Source organism: Mus pahari, chromosome 23 (assembly GCF_900095145.1).
Source record: "Mus pahari chromosome 23, PAHARI_EIJ_v1.1, whole genome shotgun sequence".
NCBI classification, from domain to species: Eukaryota; Metazoa; Chordata; class Mammalia; order Rodentia; family Muridae; genus Mus; species Mus pahari.
Window position 1 is genome coordinate 20000289 of NC_034612.1, and position 16016 is coordinate 20016304.

The following is a 16016-nucleotide window of genomic DNA, read 5'->3' on the forward strand; positions in this document are numbered from 1 at the left end:
ATGGTTATGAGCCACCATGTGGTTGCTGGGATTTGAACTCCGGACCTTTGGAAGAGCAGTCGGGTGCTCTTACCCACTGAGCCATCTCACCAGCCCAAGAATATCATTTTTAATAGAGTAGTAAAGATGGGAAAACTAAGGTTCAACGAGAGGAAGGTGACTCCTTCATCTACACAAACCAAGGCAAGGGGCAACAGAACTCTAGAACCTTCTGACTCCAAAAAGAAGCAGACTAGTAAGACCCTGGGATCCCAGTTGTGATCCAACCCTTAACCCCTTCTCCCTCCTCCAGGTGCCGGGCTTCTGGGAACGTTTGGAGCAGGTGAGTCCAAAAGACTGTTGATAAAGAGCAAGCAACAGCGGAGACCAGGCTGGCCCTCAAACTCCACCCCCTTCTTTCTTTTACTTCCTGTCCAGTCTGGTTCTCACAGCCTCTCCATTGGACAGTAAAGATCTGTGCATGTCCCCTGTCCTCTATACGCACAGTAAACAAGAACGGCTATTGACAAAACTGGGGAGGGACAGGGAGGTGAGACCAGGAAGTTATTAATCCAGGCAGCTCATTTCCCTCAGTCTGGTATACATGTGAATTATGGTACTGGGGATGGACCCCAAGACTCTTGCACAAGTGTGGTGATCGCTGTATCTCCTGAACTACATGCTCAGGCCTCACACAGTTAGAGGACAAGTCAGGAAGGCTGGTCAGAAGAAAGATGCTATCCAGGGAAAGCCATGGAGACCTCTCCTCAGGGCTCAGCAGACCCTATGCTTGAAGAACCCCTGAGAGGACTTTTCCCTACCGCAGACCCCACAGCCAGAGCTGGTACTGTCAAGAGATAGTCCTCCCATAATTGGAAACAAACCTGTCAAGGCAAGCCTCCAAAACTCCAACCTAACTGGACCCATCGGTCAAAGCCAAGGTCATGGAATGTCTCCTGGAGGAGGAGGAGGGAGCGATCAGCCCCAGATGTGGGAAGGAGAGAGCCAGAGGGACCCATTTGGCCCCTCACGGGTCTGAGCAAGGAGGATTCCCGACAGAAGGGTAGCAAGATGCTGTCGGGAAGGACACTCAGTCAGGGTCAGGGGTGGTGGTGCAATTCACAGACCCCCTTACCTAGCATTATGAAGCCCTTAGCTCCAACCCTAGTACCATGTAAACTGGACTTCCTGGGAACTGCCTGAAAACTCACCATTTGGGAGGGAGAGGCAGGAGGGTCAGAAGTTCAAAGTCAACTTCAGATACACAGCAGGTTTGAGTCAAGCCTAGGCTACGTGAGACCCTGTCTCAAAAAAAAAAAAAAAAAAAAAAAGCAGGGTGGGCACTTAGAAATCCAGTTGGAGGGGAGGGGTCTACATCAGGCCATACCATCAAGGGAGCAGAGAAGATGCCTGGGCTGGTATAGATAGAGATAAGAACTCGCCTCTTCTGGGCTCCAATGGGAGCAAGGCCAGCCTGGGAGGAATGAGGGTTTGCCTGCAGATAACATCTGCCATTATAGAAAGCCAGCTGGGTCCTGGCCGCTGCCAGGCCTCCTGGGAGACACAGGCTGATCATACTTGTTAGAGACTACTATGTCAGCTCCACCTATAGTATCTGGTCACTAGCTCACGGCTGCAGATTGGTCAGGATCATATGCCCTCCACCACAGTACCGTAGTAGGGGGCAGCCTGGACACCCACTTCGTGATGCCATCCTTCTCACAAGGAGCCCAGGTATGAAACCCGCACACCTATTTCTCTTCATCTCTCTCTTCCACAGGTCCTGGAGGACTTGGAGGTGCTGGCCCCGGGGCAGGTTAGTGTGAACAACTGAGCATCACACCAGGTCCTCGCCACAGCCTAGGGCGTCAGACTGGGATAAACAGCAGGCAGGCCCAGCGTTTGAGCCAAGTGTTAATGACGACATGAATGAAGGATGACACGAATGTCAGCCGCGCTCCTAAGAAGCTACCCAGGGGACAGTTGTAAAATAGAGATGAGACTGGATTGAGACATCTCCCAAGGGCACCCAGGGGTGGAACTGCCCACCAGCCCAGGCACTTGTGCCATCTGGGAACCATAAATGGTGGTAGTACAAGCCAGTGAATACCAGTGTTTTGGGTGTGAGGCATAATAATATGAGGATCAAGGCCAGCCTGGGCTACATAGGAAGTTCCAGACCAACCTGGGCATATAGACTTTGTCTCAAAAAAAAAACAAAATATTGAGGCTGGGCATGGTAGCAGACACCTTTAATCTTAGCACTCAGGAGACAGAGGCAGAAAGATCTCTGTGAGTTCAAGATCCATAGCAAGTTCCATTCCAGCTAAAGTTATAAAGTGAGACCTTGTCTCCAATGCATGCATGCATATATAAGATAGATAGATAGATAGATAGATAGATAGATAGATAGATAGATAGATAGATAGATAGATAGATAGATAGATGTAGATGTAGATACAAAATTTGCCTCTTCGGGCTTTCATGCCCAGACTGAAGTACCCATGAACCCAATACTTGGTAGTTGGAAGATCAAGGGGTTCAAAGTTAGCCTCAGCTACATAGTGATTTCCAGGCCAGCCTGAACTATGCATATATCCAGACTTTGTCTTGAAAAATGAAAAGATTCACACAGTTTTGTCAGGTTGAACAGTTTTGTTAGGCATATACAGCCTCTAACACAGTGGTTCTCAACCTTCCTAATGCTGTGACCCTTTAATACAGTTCCTCATGGTGTGGTGACCCCCCCTCCCCAACCTTAAAATCATTTTCATTGTGACTTCAGAACTGTAATTTTACTGTTGCTGTGAATCATAATGTAACTAACTATCTGTGTTTTCCGATGTCTTTGGTAATCCCTGTGAAAGGGTTGTTCAGCCCCCAAAGGGGTTGTGACCCACAGGTTGAGAGCCACTGCTCTAACCATCCTGGTGAGCAGGGGCCACCATGTGACAACAAACACCTTCAGAGGACACAGGATCTTGAATCCCCTTCCTGGGTGAAGGGATCCAGGCTGGGCTGAAGCTCAGCAACTCCCACTGAGCATGGCAGTTGGGGACCATACAGACACTCTCCTCCACAGGTCTTGGGGCCTTTCCTGCAGGCACCTTCCCAGGGGCAGGAGCTCTGGTGCCCGGGGGAGCAGTGGGAGCTGCTGCGGCTTATAAAGCTGCCGCCAAAGCTGGTGAGTGGCCCTCTGGCTTTCCAAGACCTCCAGACCTAGGAGATAAAGATGGGGGTGGGGTAGAGAATCCTCCTCCCTGGAGAGATAATGACGGTGGCTAATTGTACCCAATCTTGAAGTGGCTTGGTAACAGGACCAGACCCTAACACCTGCCCCTCAGAACACACTTCTTGTCTGACCCCTGAACCTTCCTGCTCCTGACTATGCAGGGGCTGGGCTTGGTGGCGTTGGCGGAGTCCCTGGCGGTGTTGGAGTTGGAGTCCCTGGCGGTGTTGGTGGTACTGGTAGCCTCGGTGGTTTAGGAGTCTCGACAGGTATGGTGTCTAGACCTGAGCACATGGAGGTGGTGCCAGTAGACCTGGGTGGATTCAACTCTATAATCCCTTCTGTTCAGGTGCTGTGGTGCCCCAAGTCGGAGCTGGCATCGGAGCTGGAGGAAAGCCTGGGAAAGTTCCTGGTCAGTGCAGAATCTGTGGGGGATAGAGGTTAGAGGTCAGGGGGAGGTCAGAGGTCAAGGAGTCTGCAGAGGTCAGAGCCCCTCCCCCCTTCTCCAACACACTGGAGGATGAAGGGAAGAGCTCATGCCGGATCCAAAGCAACAGACCTGTGGTTGGGCAATAGGGCTGAGTGACTTGACCTGACATCTAGAAATTTCTATGCTCTTGGAGCAAAAAAAAAAAAAAATTAAAAAAAAAAGACCTCACAGACAGGCTCTGGATCACAGATGGGGAAACTGAGGTTTTAATTGTTGAGTCAGAGCAGGACAGCCCACAGCTGTTCCCGGTAGAGCTGGAGGTGAGCCCAACATCCTGAGGCACCCCCATCTGGTGTTCATTTGGCCCTACGCTCTTTAGGAAGTGACTTCAGGTTAAAGACAAGGCAAACATCTGGAAGCCTTTGGACATGAGGTGGGCTGGCTAGGCTGCGTAAACAGGCTCTGGGCTCCAGAAGACAGTTAAGTCAGTGCTCTGAAGGATCTGCAGGCTCTCTAACACAGAACAGAGAGTGCTGTGGGCCTGCTCTGCCTATCCCTAACCATCCCGGTGGGGACCGTGGCATGCAGGGCCAATAGCTGTTGCTGAGGTCTGGTGCCGTGACACCTCTGCTAAAGGTTGCTTGCTCCCTTGCCTCCAGGTGTTGGTCTTCCAGGTGTATACCCAGGCGGAGTGCTCCCAGGAACAGGTGAGGACAAGAAGGACGGGCTGGGACATAACTCAGTTGATAGAGTGCCTACCTAGCATGGGTTCCATCTCCAACATCACATAAGCCAGGTGTGGTGGCACATGCCTTTAATCCCAGCACTTTGAAGGCTGAGGCACAAGGAGCTTAAGCTTGAGGCCAGCCTGGGATACATAATGAGCCCTAACTTCAAAGAACAAAAACAAGAACAAAGAGTGGGACTTAAAAGATGGCTCAGTAATTAAGAGCACAGACTGTTCTTCCGGAGGACATGGGTTCAATTCTTGGTAAGCATATGGAGGCTCCCAACCATCTACAATTCTTCTGTCCTCCAAGGGCACCAGGCATGCGTGCAGTGGACAGACAGACAGACATGAAAGCGAAACACCCATACACATAAAACCAAAATAATTTTTAACGAGTGGGTTGGGGATGTATTTCAGTTGGCAGAGCATTTGCCTAGCACACACGAAGCCTGGGCTCCATCCCCAGCACCTCATAAACCAGACTTGATGATGCACTCTTGTAACGTTAGCACTTGGGAGATAAAGACAGAAGGATACAGAGTTCGGGGCCATCCTTGGCTACATAACAAGTTTTAAGCCATCCTGAACTACATGGAACTCTGTCAGAGAGAGAGAGAGAGAGAGAGAGAGAGAGAGAGAGAGAGAGAGAGAGAGAGATTGGGGATGTACCCTCACTGGTACCCTCTCCTCTCCCTCCTCCTAAAGCTAAGGCCAGCTGAGGCCAGAGGCTGTTTCCTTAAGTGTCCAAGTTCAACTTAATGGACATTAGGTCCTTGGCAACCAAGGTCAGCTTTCCCCAGCCTCGCCCAATCCCTCACCCCAGGCCAGCACTCTCATCAGAGCCTAAAGCCAATCCTCAGAGGACAGATGGAGTCCCTAGTGTAGCCAGCTTTTTCCCAAAAGCCCTGAGTCACCAGGGGTAGGCACGCCCAGAAAGTCTGTCCTACAGAAGACCCCCCTAAGAACTGCCCCTTGCTTCTTTCCTGACCAGAACCTATCTCTCCACCCAACGAGGTTCCTGAAATCCCCCAAAAGCCCAGATTTCAGGGATTTGCTGACAGAGCACCCCTTCCTTCCTGGTTGAGGCAGCCAAGCCCCAGGGGAGGCGAGAGAGGAGGGAGAGCCTGCAGGGAGTCATAGGGTAGCTACTGTGAAGCATGTCACACGGGATGTGCCTCTCCACACTTCTTCCCATCCAAGTATTAACTAGAATGGATCCTGCTTCTGCGATCAGACACGTTCAAGGCAGTGTGGCTATAGATCTCTCTGTGCCTTTTCTCCTAAGTGTGGTCATGATGGATCTATAACTTAACTTACAGATGAGGTCCACCAAGGCTGAGGTCAGGCTTAGTTGAGTTAGGATGAAAACTCAGATTTTCCAGCCAGGACTAGTGGCCCAAGACACTTGGAAGGCTGAGATAGATGAATCAAAAGTTCAAGTCTAACCTGAGTAGCTTAGCCAAACTTTGTCTCAAAAATAAGAAAAGCATTGTGAGCATGGCTCAGTGGTAGAGCACCTGCCTAGAATCCCCCAGGGAGGGGCTGAGGGTGTGGCTCAGTGGTAGAGCACCTGCCTAGAATCCCCCAGGGAGGGGCTGGGGGTGTGGCTCAGTGGTAGAGCACCTGCCTAGAATCCCCCAATGGTGGAATGGTGCATATTTGGGGCCCTGGATTCAATTCACAGCACCACCATTAATTAATTAATAATTCAAATCCTCTAAGCTTGAGCCACACAAAAGAAGAAAATCCCACACACTGGTCAGTATTTTACTTGCCCTGTGAGTCATGCCCATGGTTGGCCATCAGCACTGAAATAGATTGGTCAATAGACCCAGGGTTGGCACGGGGTGCCAGGCAGAGTTTCCCCTTCCTTACTTGTCACATGTGTCTTTGCCACTCAGGAGCTCGGTTCCCTGGCGTGGGGGTGCTCCCTGGCGTTCCCACTGGCACAGGAGTCAAAGCCAAGGCTCCAGGTATGTATAACCAACTGTGCTGGGGGCAAGGGCAGGATCTCCCGCAGGCCCCTCTGACCTGGGGTGTCAGGGATGCCTTGGGATTCTAAGCTTCTTTGGGAACCTCTGTGGGTACAGGAAGGTACTCCTGATGTCCCAGCCCTGCTTCTGCTGGCTAAGAAGGGCGAGCAGCGTGGTATTCAGAAAGTCCATAGAGTAATCCCGACCTAGTGGCACAGGCCTATAATCCCAAGCTGTTCAGAAGGCAGAGACAGGAGGCTTGAAAGTTCAAGGTCAACTTGGGCAATTTAGTGGGGCCACTGTTTTACGTTAAAAGCAAAAAGAGCGCTGAGGGGTATGGCTAAGTAGTAGAGTGCTTGCTTAGAAATCCTTAGTGAAGCCGGGCGCGGTGGTGCACGCCTTTAGTCCCAGCACTCGGGAGGCAGAGGCAGGTAGAATTCTGAGTTCGAGGCCAGCCTGGTCTACAAAGTGAGTTCCAGGACAGCCAGGGCTATACAGAGAAACCCTGTCTCCAAAAAAAGAAGAAGAAGAAGAAAGAAGAAAGAAGAAGAAGAAGAAGAAAGAAGGAAGAAGGAAGAAGGAAGAAGGAGGAAGGAAGAAGAAGAAGAAGAAGAAGAAGAAGAAGAAGAAGAAGAAGAAGAAGAAGAANAGAAGAAGAAGAAGAAGAAGAAGAAGAAGAAGAAGAAGAAGAAGAAGAAGAAGAAGAAGAAGAAGAAGAAGAAGAAGAAGAAATCCTTAGTAAATGAATGAATGGGGACTGGGGACTTAGCTCAGTAGTAGAGCCCCTACCTAGAATCCCTCAGGGAGGGCCCTGCGCGTGCCTGCGGGGCCACAGCGGCAGCTCTTTGTCTTTGCAGGTGGAGGTGGTGCTTTTGCTGGAATCCCAGGTAAGTTAAAGCTGCTCTCCCAAAGCTGAGAGGATACTCTGGGGCTAGATATGCAAAAACCTATCCATACCTGCCCAGTCTCCCTCATGTCTCTTGCACAAGACTTGTTGAAGAGTTTAATCACACAGGCATGAGGACCTAGACACAATCCCCAGCACCCATATTCCAAAAAATTTAAAAAAAAAAAAAAGAAAAGAAAAGAAAAGAAAAGAAAAGAAAAGAAAAGAAAGAAAGAAACAAAGAAGCAAACAAAGAAACAAAAACAGTCCTCTACCCAAAGTGTCATCTATACCCAAGGGAGCAATGCGCCGAGAGGTTCTCAACCTGTGGGTCGCGACCCCTTTGGAAGTCAGGTGACCACTTCATAGGGCTTATATATCCCCTGCCCTGCATATCAGCTATTTACATTCTAACTCATAGCCGTGGCATGATTACAGCTATGAAGTAGCAACGAAATAATTTTATGGTGGGGAGGGGGAGTTTAATAAGGAACTCTATTAAAGTATAGCAGCACTAGAAAGGTTGAGGACCACTGTCCTAACCCAAACTCCACCAATGCGGATCCAAAACGGACCCAGATACCCAGCAGTGCACTAAGGTCTACACAGATGAGTGTAGGGGTGTGTCCCTCCGCGTCTACATTGGCTATCACCAGGGAGTGCATCCCTGACCCATGACAAGGAGATAGAGAGGTCCCCAAGGCAGAACAATCCCAGAGTGCCAGCCGGGAGGAACTCCTTCCGCCTGAACAGAGAGTAGACTTTCTGGCAGGGAGTTTAGAAGATGCTGCCACCCCAAGGTCTGGGACTTTGATTTACTTTCTTTGTTCTTGCAGGGGTCGGACCCTTTGGGGGTCAGCAGCCTGGTGTCCCGCTGGGTTATCCCATCAAAGCCCCAAAGCTGCCAGGTAAGCCAGAGATAGGTTTCAAGATCAGGGTCAGGGTGGAGGGGGATTGTTCAGTGGGTAAAGCACTTGCTACACAAGTTCAAATCCCCAGACCCCACATAAAACTGAGTGCCGCAGTGTGTTTCTGTGATCCCAGTATTCCAGGGAGATGAGATGGAAGGGTCAGGGGACAGAGACGGGAGAAACTCTGAGAGGTCGTGGGCCAGGTAGCCTAGTGTACACAGCAACAAACCACAAAGAGGCCCTTCCTCAGATGAGTGGAAGATGCGGACTGACCCGAGGTTGTCTTCTGAACTCCACTTGAACACAGAAGTATCTACACATACACACACGCACTCAAACATGCACACATTTATATACATACCACATTTGCACAAACATATACACATGTAACACACAGCGGTATCCATGCACACACACTCACACAAACATGTACACACACACACACACACACACACAGTGGTATCCATGCATACAATACACAAATGCATACACATGCACATACATGCACACTAAATGCACACTAAAACAAACATGTACACATGTACACACACACATATATGCAGTAGTATCTATGCAGATTTGAAAACACACATAATGGTATTCACACACACACACATACATATGAATATACACACAAATTAACAAACACATACCCATGTATATACACATATATAAGTACACAATAACAACAACAACAACAACAACAACAACAACAACAGGCATGGTTTACTGATCCTCTGCTGGAAAATCAGCCTCAAGAGGACTTGCTTGGCCCTATTCACACTGGGATAAGCATTACCATCTACAGAGCTATGGAGACGATTCACTTGGTAAACTGTTGCATAAGTACAAGGACCTGAGTTCATTCCTCAGAGCCCACATTAAAAGAGAAAAAAATAGAAGCCAGACATGGTAGGGTACACTTAGGACCCCAACGCTGGAGAGATAGAAACAGGAGAATCCTTAAATCTTGCTGGCCAGCCATTCCAACCTACTCAGCCAGCCCCAGGTCCCAGTGAGAGTCAAGATGGACAGCCCCTGAGCAAGTACACTGCGGGTTGTTGTCTAGCCTCTGTACATACATACACACATATATACATATATATATATACATACATATATATATATATATATATATATATATATATATATACATATATATATATATATATATATACATATACATACACATACAGAGAGAGAGAGAGAGAGAGAGAGAGAGAGAGAGAGGCATTATTGTACTGGGATATAATCCCTGAACTCTGGAGACTGGAAGCAGGAGAATTATNTAATTTCAAGACCAGCCTGGGCTACTAGTGAGGCATACAATGATTTGGAGGCCAGCCTGAGTTACAGAATGGGACCCTACCACAAAACAAAACGAGAGAATGAATAGAAAAAAGAAAGAAAGAAAGAAAAACCCACCATGCATTAGAAAGACACCTACCAGGTCTAGCTACCCACTACCGCCGCCCTGTCACAGCCATCAGTCCAGACAGTGGCACAGCCCCTGTGGGAGCATGCACAGGGGGAGGCACTCGGACCCCAGGGGCCGCGCTGGAACCTAGGTCTGGAGAGGAGTGCCTGTCTCCTCCCTGCTCTCTCTGCATGATAGACTCTATTAACAAGCAGTGGTCCTCAAGAGAGTGTGAAACGTCTGTTATGGGGGGAGTCTGGCCAATCAGGCAGACAAGCATGGCATCTAGCCCTACCTTTCCTCTGTCCATTCGTCACCATCTATCCCTCCCTCTCCATGCATGCATCTTTCTGTCCATCACTCCTTCCTTCTACTCACTTTCTATCTATCATCCATCCATCTGTCCATCCATCTGTCCATCCATCCATCACTCCTTCGACCCACTTATCTCTCCATCCATCCATCCATCCATCACTCGTTCCTTCTATCCACTTTCCATCCATCTCTCTGTCCATCCATCACCTATCCATTATCCATCACTCCTTCCTTCTGCCAACTTTCCATCTATCCATCCATCCGTCCATCTATCTGTCCATCCATCCATCCAGCACTCCTTCTCTCCATCCATTCCTCTACATCTATCAATTCTTCCTTGTACGCATTTATCCCTCCACGATCCTGCTTTCCTCTGATCTATTCTTTTCCATTCATTTTACCCATCGTTTCTTCCTTCTACTAATTCATCTCTCCGTCCATCCCTCTTTCTCTCCATCTGTTATATGATCCATCCCTCCATGATCCATATACCCCACATGCCCCCTCCTCTCACCCTTGTCTCTCTCCTGACTATCCATCCATGCACTAACCCTTCACCCCATCCATCATTTACCTTGTCCATAGGTGGCTACGGACTGCCCTATACCAATGGGAAATTGCCCTATGGTAAGTAATGTCCTCATAGGTTTGTGGGGCTCTGATCCTTTCTGGTTCTATGGGTTGGAAAGTGTACCGAGGTCCCAGCCATGGGCCAAGAAAGCACCCAGTAAGGCACTAGAATAAAAATTCCCAAGGGACAAATATGAACACAGGGAACTTGGCCTAGCATTCGGTTGTGGCCCTTTCTTATCACAACACCTTGAGCCAGCCATTGTTTCCTTCTCTAAGCCTCAGTGTCTTTGCCTGTAAAATGGGATGGCATCCCCTATGCATGCTTGTATCTGTGTACAGTTTTGTTGGAGGTGGTGGGGGAGACTTAGGACAAATGGGACAGGGGGTGGCAGAGTGGTAAGGACGATGTGAGTGACAGCCAAGCATCTTCTTTTACAGGAGTAGCTGGTGCAGGGGGCAAGGCCGGCTACCCAACAGGGACAGGTAAGGGGAAAGAAAATCTCGCCTGCTTTTAGCCAAAAGGACACCAGTGCCTCCATCTCTGGGGACTACCCAAAACACCAGCTAACCCACTCTGCATCCAAAACACCAGCTAACCCATTCTGCATCCAAAACACCAGCTAACCCGCCCTGCATGAAGACCTTGGTCTAAGCCTAAACTCTGAGCTGGGTTGGGGCAGCTCAACTTTGGCCTTTACTGGCTATGAAGCCTCCAGCTACATCTGAGTGGCTGGGAGGCTGGGAGCACAGTGGTCTGGGGATACCTGGACACCAGCACCATCTTTAGTGTCCCCTCCCCTCCCCTCTTCCAGGGGTCGGATCCCAGGCGGCAGCGGCAGCAGCTAAAGCAGCGAAGTATGGTGAGGATCCTGGGGACCCTTGCCATCCTGTAGTGGTTAGAACAACCCAGGTGGTTTCTGCAGTCCCTTACCCCTTTTCAACATCGTGACTCGTGTGTGTGTGTGTGTGTGTGTGTGTGTGTGTGTGTGTGTGTGTGTGTAGCTGCTCTCCCTCCTCTTTCCTCTATTCACCTACCTATCCCTCCACATCTCCCTCCCTCCCTCCATCTATCCATACCCTACCCACCCATCAACCCCTCTGTTCCTTGGTCTTCTCCATCCATTCATCCCTCCTCTCTCTCCATCCCTCTACACGTCCCTCTTTCCCTCATTCCATCCATCCATCCACGTATCCATTCCTCCACCTCTCCCTTCCAGCATCCATCCCTTCACACCTCCCTCCCTTCCCTATTCTTCCTTCACTGCCTCTGTCATCCTCCTTCCTTTAACACATCCACCCACTCATCTTTCTACCTCTTCCTTCTTCCCTCCATCCATCGCCTATCCACCCACCCACCTACCCCTCTACCTCCCACACCTATTCCTTCCTGGTCCACACATATGCACACGCCCATCCCTCCACTCGGGCATCTCTCATCCTTTCGCCCACCTTCCCCCATCTATGCCTCCTTCTGCCCCTCCCCCATCCTTCCCCCCCCCCTCCATCCAGCACCCCTTTCTCCACCCTCCTGTCTCAGGGGATGTGGACACATCCCTGACAGAGTCATTATTTCTCCGTGGGGAAAATGGGAAAAGCTAACTGGAGAGTGTGGCCTGTCATTCAAGACCTTAGCCTACAAGGGGGCGGGGGTTGTCGCCCTGTGGGCCAGATGCTGACTGCGAGGACTCTGCATTTAAGAGGTGGTGACAGGTACATTGGAGTTTGGAGGCCTTCCTCTGCTACATAGCAAGTATAAGGATGCCCTGGGCTACATGAGACCCCCCTGTCTCAAAATAAAAACAAAACAGGAAGGAGGCAACCAATCATAGGATGGGTACCACCGCCATTAGAGAAAGAGATATAAGCAGCACCTCTATAAGCGTTTTTTAATGTTATATATCTGTTTCACATATACTACAAAAAATGTAACCCCTCCCCAAGCCCACAGTCCCTTGTTAGCCTAGCTGTGGCCATGGTGTGGTACGGGCATCCTCCCTGCACCCAGATGGAGGTCAGCTCACTCGGGCCAACGTTTTCTCCTTGATCTCCAACCCAGGAGGCCTTCCTGTCTCCAGATCAGGAGGGGACGGAAGGCCCTACCAGCTAAGGGGGGCAGAAATTAGAGGAGAAACTGATCCTGCCCTGGGAAGCCCCCCAGGCTTTTCTCCAGGCACTGAGCCCCTTGGCGGACTGGGATTGGTGGGAGTAGTTGGAATATGGGAACTGGAGAGCCTGGAGACAGGGGCTGCCAGAGCTGGGCAGCCAGACACTTGGATCATGAACTTGGCTGAGTCTTCGGAACACAGGGAAAGGAAGCCTTCAGCATTCCTTTGGGGGCCCCTCTGGCCCACGGAATGGAGCTTGTGGTTTGTCAGTATGTAGCGGCAATTAGAAGGGGATTTGTCTGTGAACATCAGATTCCCTTAATGAGCAAGCTGAAATGGACACTTTGGGGGCAAACCCAAGAATTCTGGGCTGGAGATACTGGGGCTTGTTCCTGGGTGAGAGGATAACCCATCAGGAAGCTGAGGTAGCAGGATTGATACATAGTTCAAGGCCAGCCTGAGCCACCTAATTGAGACCCTGTCTCACAAAACAGCGGCCGGTAAGGAGCCTAAGGAGACAACTCAGTCAGTATAGTGCTTGCTACACAAGAATGAGAGCCTGAGTCCCAAGCCCCTAATCACGTTAAAAAGGGAGGCAAGACTGCACACATTGATAATCATAGCGCTGGGGTAGTAGAGACAGGTAGACCCCCCCGCGACTCACTGGCCAGCCAGGCTAGCCGGCACACACAGTTCAGGTAAAAAGGAGAGATCTAGTCTCAAAGATCAAGATGGGGTCTGGGGAGATGGCTCAGTGGTTAAAGCACTGGCTTAGCCAGCATGAGGATTTGGGTTCCCCTTGGAAGGCAGAGATGGGGAGTTCCTCAACGTCAAGCTGGCTGGTAAGACTTGCTGTATCGATGGAGAGTCCCTGCCTCAATCGATAAAGCAAAAATTCATCAAGGACGGTTCCATGACATCAACCTTGGGCCTCCGCATGCACAGACACACAGATGCATGAACACCCATATGCGTGTGCTTCCACGTACATGGGAAAACATTCATACACACGTACATGTGAACGAATGTTAGAAAAGGGAAAAGGGGGGGGGGAAGTTCCTGAGGAAAGGTTAACACCTGGCCTTGGCACACATATGCCGTGCACGCGCGCTCACACGCGCACACGCAATGTGCTGACCCCTCTGGAGCGTTCCTGTCTGGCCTCAGAAGCTCTGGGGAGTCACATGGCGTCTTGTCCCAGCAGGTGCTGGAGGAGCTGGAGTCCTCCCTGGCGTTGGAGCGGGTGGCATTCCTGGTGGTGCTGGCGCAATTCCTGGGATTGGAGGCATTGCAGGTAATGTTTCTCCCAGCTGGAGGGTGGAGGTGTCCTTGAGGGACCACAGTGGCAACACCTCACCCTCTGTGCCTGTCTTTCCAGGCGCTGGAACTCCTGCAGCAGCTGCTGCTGCAAAGGCTGCTGCTAAGGCCGCTAAGTATGGTGAGTGCCCCGCTCAAGAAATGGAAGGCTTGGGGCGCTGCATAAACACTGGAGATCCATGAGGAGGGGTAGACTTGGCCTCTGTTCACCTAGGGACATCTCTGACCTTCCCCAAAAGGAGGCTTTTGTCCATACTGGTCACCCAGTCTCAAAGGCAGCTCCCACTCTACATGGAATTTGCAGGGGAAGGGATGCTGCCATACAACACCTGCCTAGAATCCCCCAGTGAGGGGCTGGGGGCGTGGCTCAGTGGTAGAGCCCCTGCCTAGAATCCCCCAGTGAGGGGCTGGGGGCGTGGCTCAGTGGTAGAGCCCCTGCCCAGAATCCCCCAGTGAGGGGCTGGGGGCGTGGCTCAGTGGTAGAGCCCCTGCCTAGAATCCCCCAGTGAGGGGCAGGGGGTGTGGCTCAGTGGTAGAACCCCTGCCTAGAATCCCCTAGCAGGAAGCTGGGATGTGGTTCAGGGGTAGAGCAGTAGCATATGCAAAGTCATGGTTTCAATTCCCAGTACTGCAAATTAAAACATAACAAAAGAACAAAGCAGGGGGCTAGAGAGATGGCTCAGCGGTTAAGAGCACTGACTGCTCTTCTGAAGGTCCTGAGTTCAAATCCCAGCAACCACATGGGGTGTCTGAGACAGCTACAGTGTACTTCCATATATATATAACAAATAAATCTAAAAAACAAAACAAAACAAAAAACAAAAAAAGCAAAACTTTTAAAAAAACATAAATGTTACTTTAAAAAAACAAAAACAAAGCAAAAACAAACAAACAAAAACCCACAGTCTAGGTTCCTAAAGCAGACATTTTGATTTCACTTTAGAATTAATCATGTTCTTCCAGCTATATATCCAAACTAGAGGTCCCTTTGGGCTCCATCTTAGTCCACCCCCTGCTCTCTGATGAGTTGAATCTTTGTAGAGGGATCACCAACCCATCCGCATGGGATCCTTCACTCGGTACAGACTGTGATCCCTAAACTGACCTATACAGAGGTCCCCACAAGGCTCAGTCCAAGACAATCCTCTTTCCATCTACAGGAGCTGCTGGAGGTTTAGTGCCTGGTGGACCAGGAGTTAGGCTCCCAGGTGCTGGAATCCCAGGTGTTGGTGGCATCCCAGGTGTTGGTGGCATTCCAGGTGTTGGTGGCATCCCAGGTGTTGGGGGCCCTGGTATTGGAGGTCCAGGCATTGTGGGTGGACCAGGTAAGTTGAGCTGTGTGTGTGTGTGTGTGTGTGTGTGTGTGTGTGTGTGTGTGTGTGTAAGCAATATATAAAATATTGTCGAGACTTTGTGTCCTCCCGAAAACCTCATTCACCTATATATACTCTTAGCCAAGTCTAATACTCTCCTTTTTGGATTATAACAACTTTCTAGCTAGCTTCTAGCAACAGCAACATCTCCAGCTTTCCTCCTAACCCACAGTATGTTGCCAAGGCAAGAGCCATGCCTTTCATTAATATGCCCCAACCCTTAGCTAAGTAGGTACTTAGTAAGTGGTAGATGGATAGGTAAGTGGCTAAATTGGTAAATGGTCAAGTGAGTGGCCATAGAAGTGATCATGTCGATGAGCAGTTGAACTGACCAATGAGAGTGAGCAGAGGCTGAGTAGACACAAGAATAGGAGAATATGCAGGTTGATAGGAGGGGCTAAGAGCAGTTGGGAAGATGAGTTATCGGATGGAAAAACAGATGGGCATGCAGGTAGGAATCTGCATACGTGATTAGAAAGATAATGGATGTGTGCGGTAGACAGGCTGACAGACCAGCTGATGGCCAGGTGGGTAGATGAGCTATTGACAAATGGGTAGTACAGTGGATGAGCTGATGAGCAGATGGGCAGGTGGATGCGTAAGCTGATGGCTAGATGGATACAGCTATGGATGACTAAGTGATTGATGTCTAGGTTTCCATCCATGCATCCCTCCATCCTTCCACCTGTCCTTATACCCATGCATACACTCATACATGCATGTATCCATTAATCAACAAATGGACAGAGAACTGGTGGCTGGGCAGGTAGACTGAGAC

General features: G+C 49.9%; 1 protein-coding gene across 3 annotated transcripts in view; it reads left to right on the forward strand.

Annotated features, from left to right (window-relative positions):
• The window catches only part of Eln (elastin), a 46520-nt gene that overhangs the window by 14640 nt on the left and 15864 nt on the right, over positions 1 to 16016 (forward strand). For 2 of the 3 annotated variants that reach the window (XM_029533836.1, XM_029533838.1), the window contains exons 5-19: positions 293 to 322; positions 1760 to 1795; positions 3062 to 3163; positions 3373 to 3477; positions 3558 to 3620; positions 4298 to 4345; positions 6270 to 6341; positions 7199 to 7228; positions 8064 to 8135; positions 10456 to 10497; positions 10882 to 10926; positions 11256 to 11303; positions 13750 to 13842; positions 13927 to 13986; positions 15026 to 15190. In XM_029533836.1, the coding sequence (XP_029389696.1) occupies positions 293 to 322; positions 1760 to 1795; positions 3062 to 3163; positions 3373 to 3477; positions 3558 to 3620; positions 4298 to 4345; positions 6270 to 6341; positions 7199 to 7228; positions 8064 to 8135; positions 10456 to 10497; positions 10882 to 10926; positions 11256 to 11303; positions 13750 to 13842; positions 13927 to 13986; positions 15026 to 15190 (1011 nt within the window). The remainder of the gene's footprint in view (positions 1 to 292; positions 323 to 1759; positions 1796 to 3061; positions 3164 to 3372; positions 3478 to 3557; positions 3621 to 4297; positions 4346 to 6269; positions 6342 to 7198; positions 7229 to 8063; positions 8136 to 10455; positions 10498 to 10881; positions 10927 to 11255; positions 11304 to 13749; positions 13843 to 13926; positions 13987 to 15025; positions 15191 to 16016) is intronic. The other variant, XM_029533837.1, reaches the window with a different exon arrangement.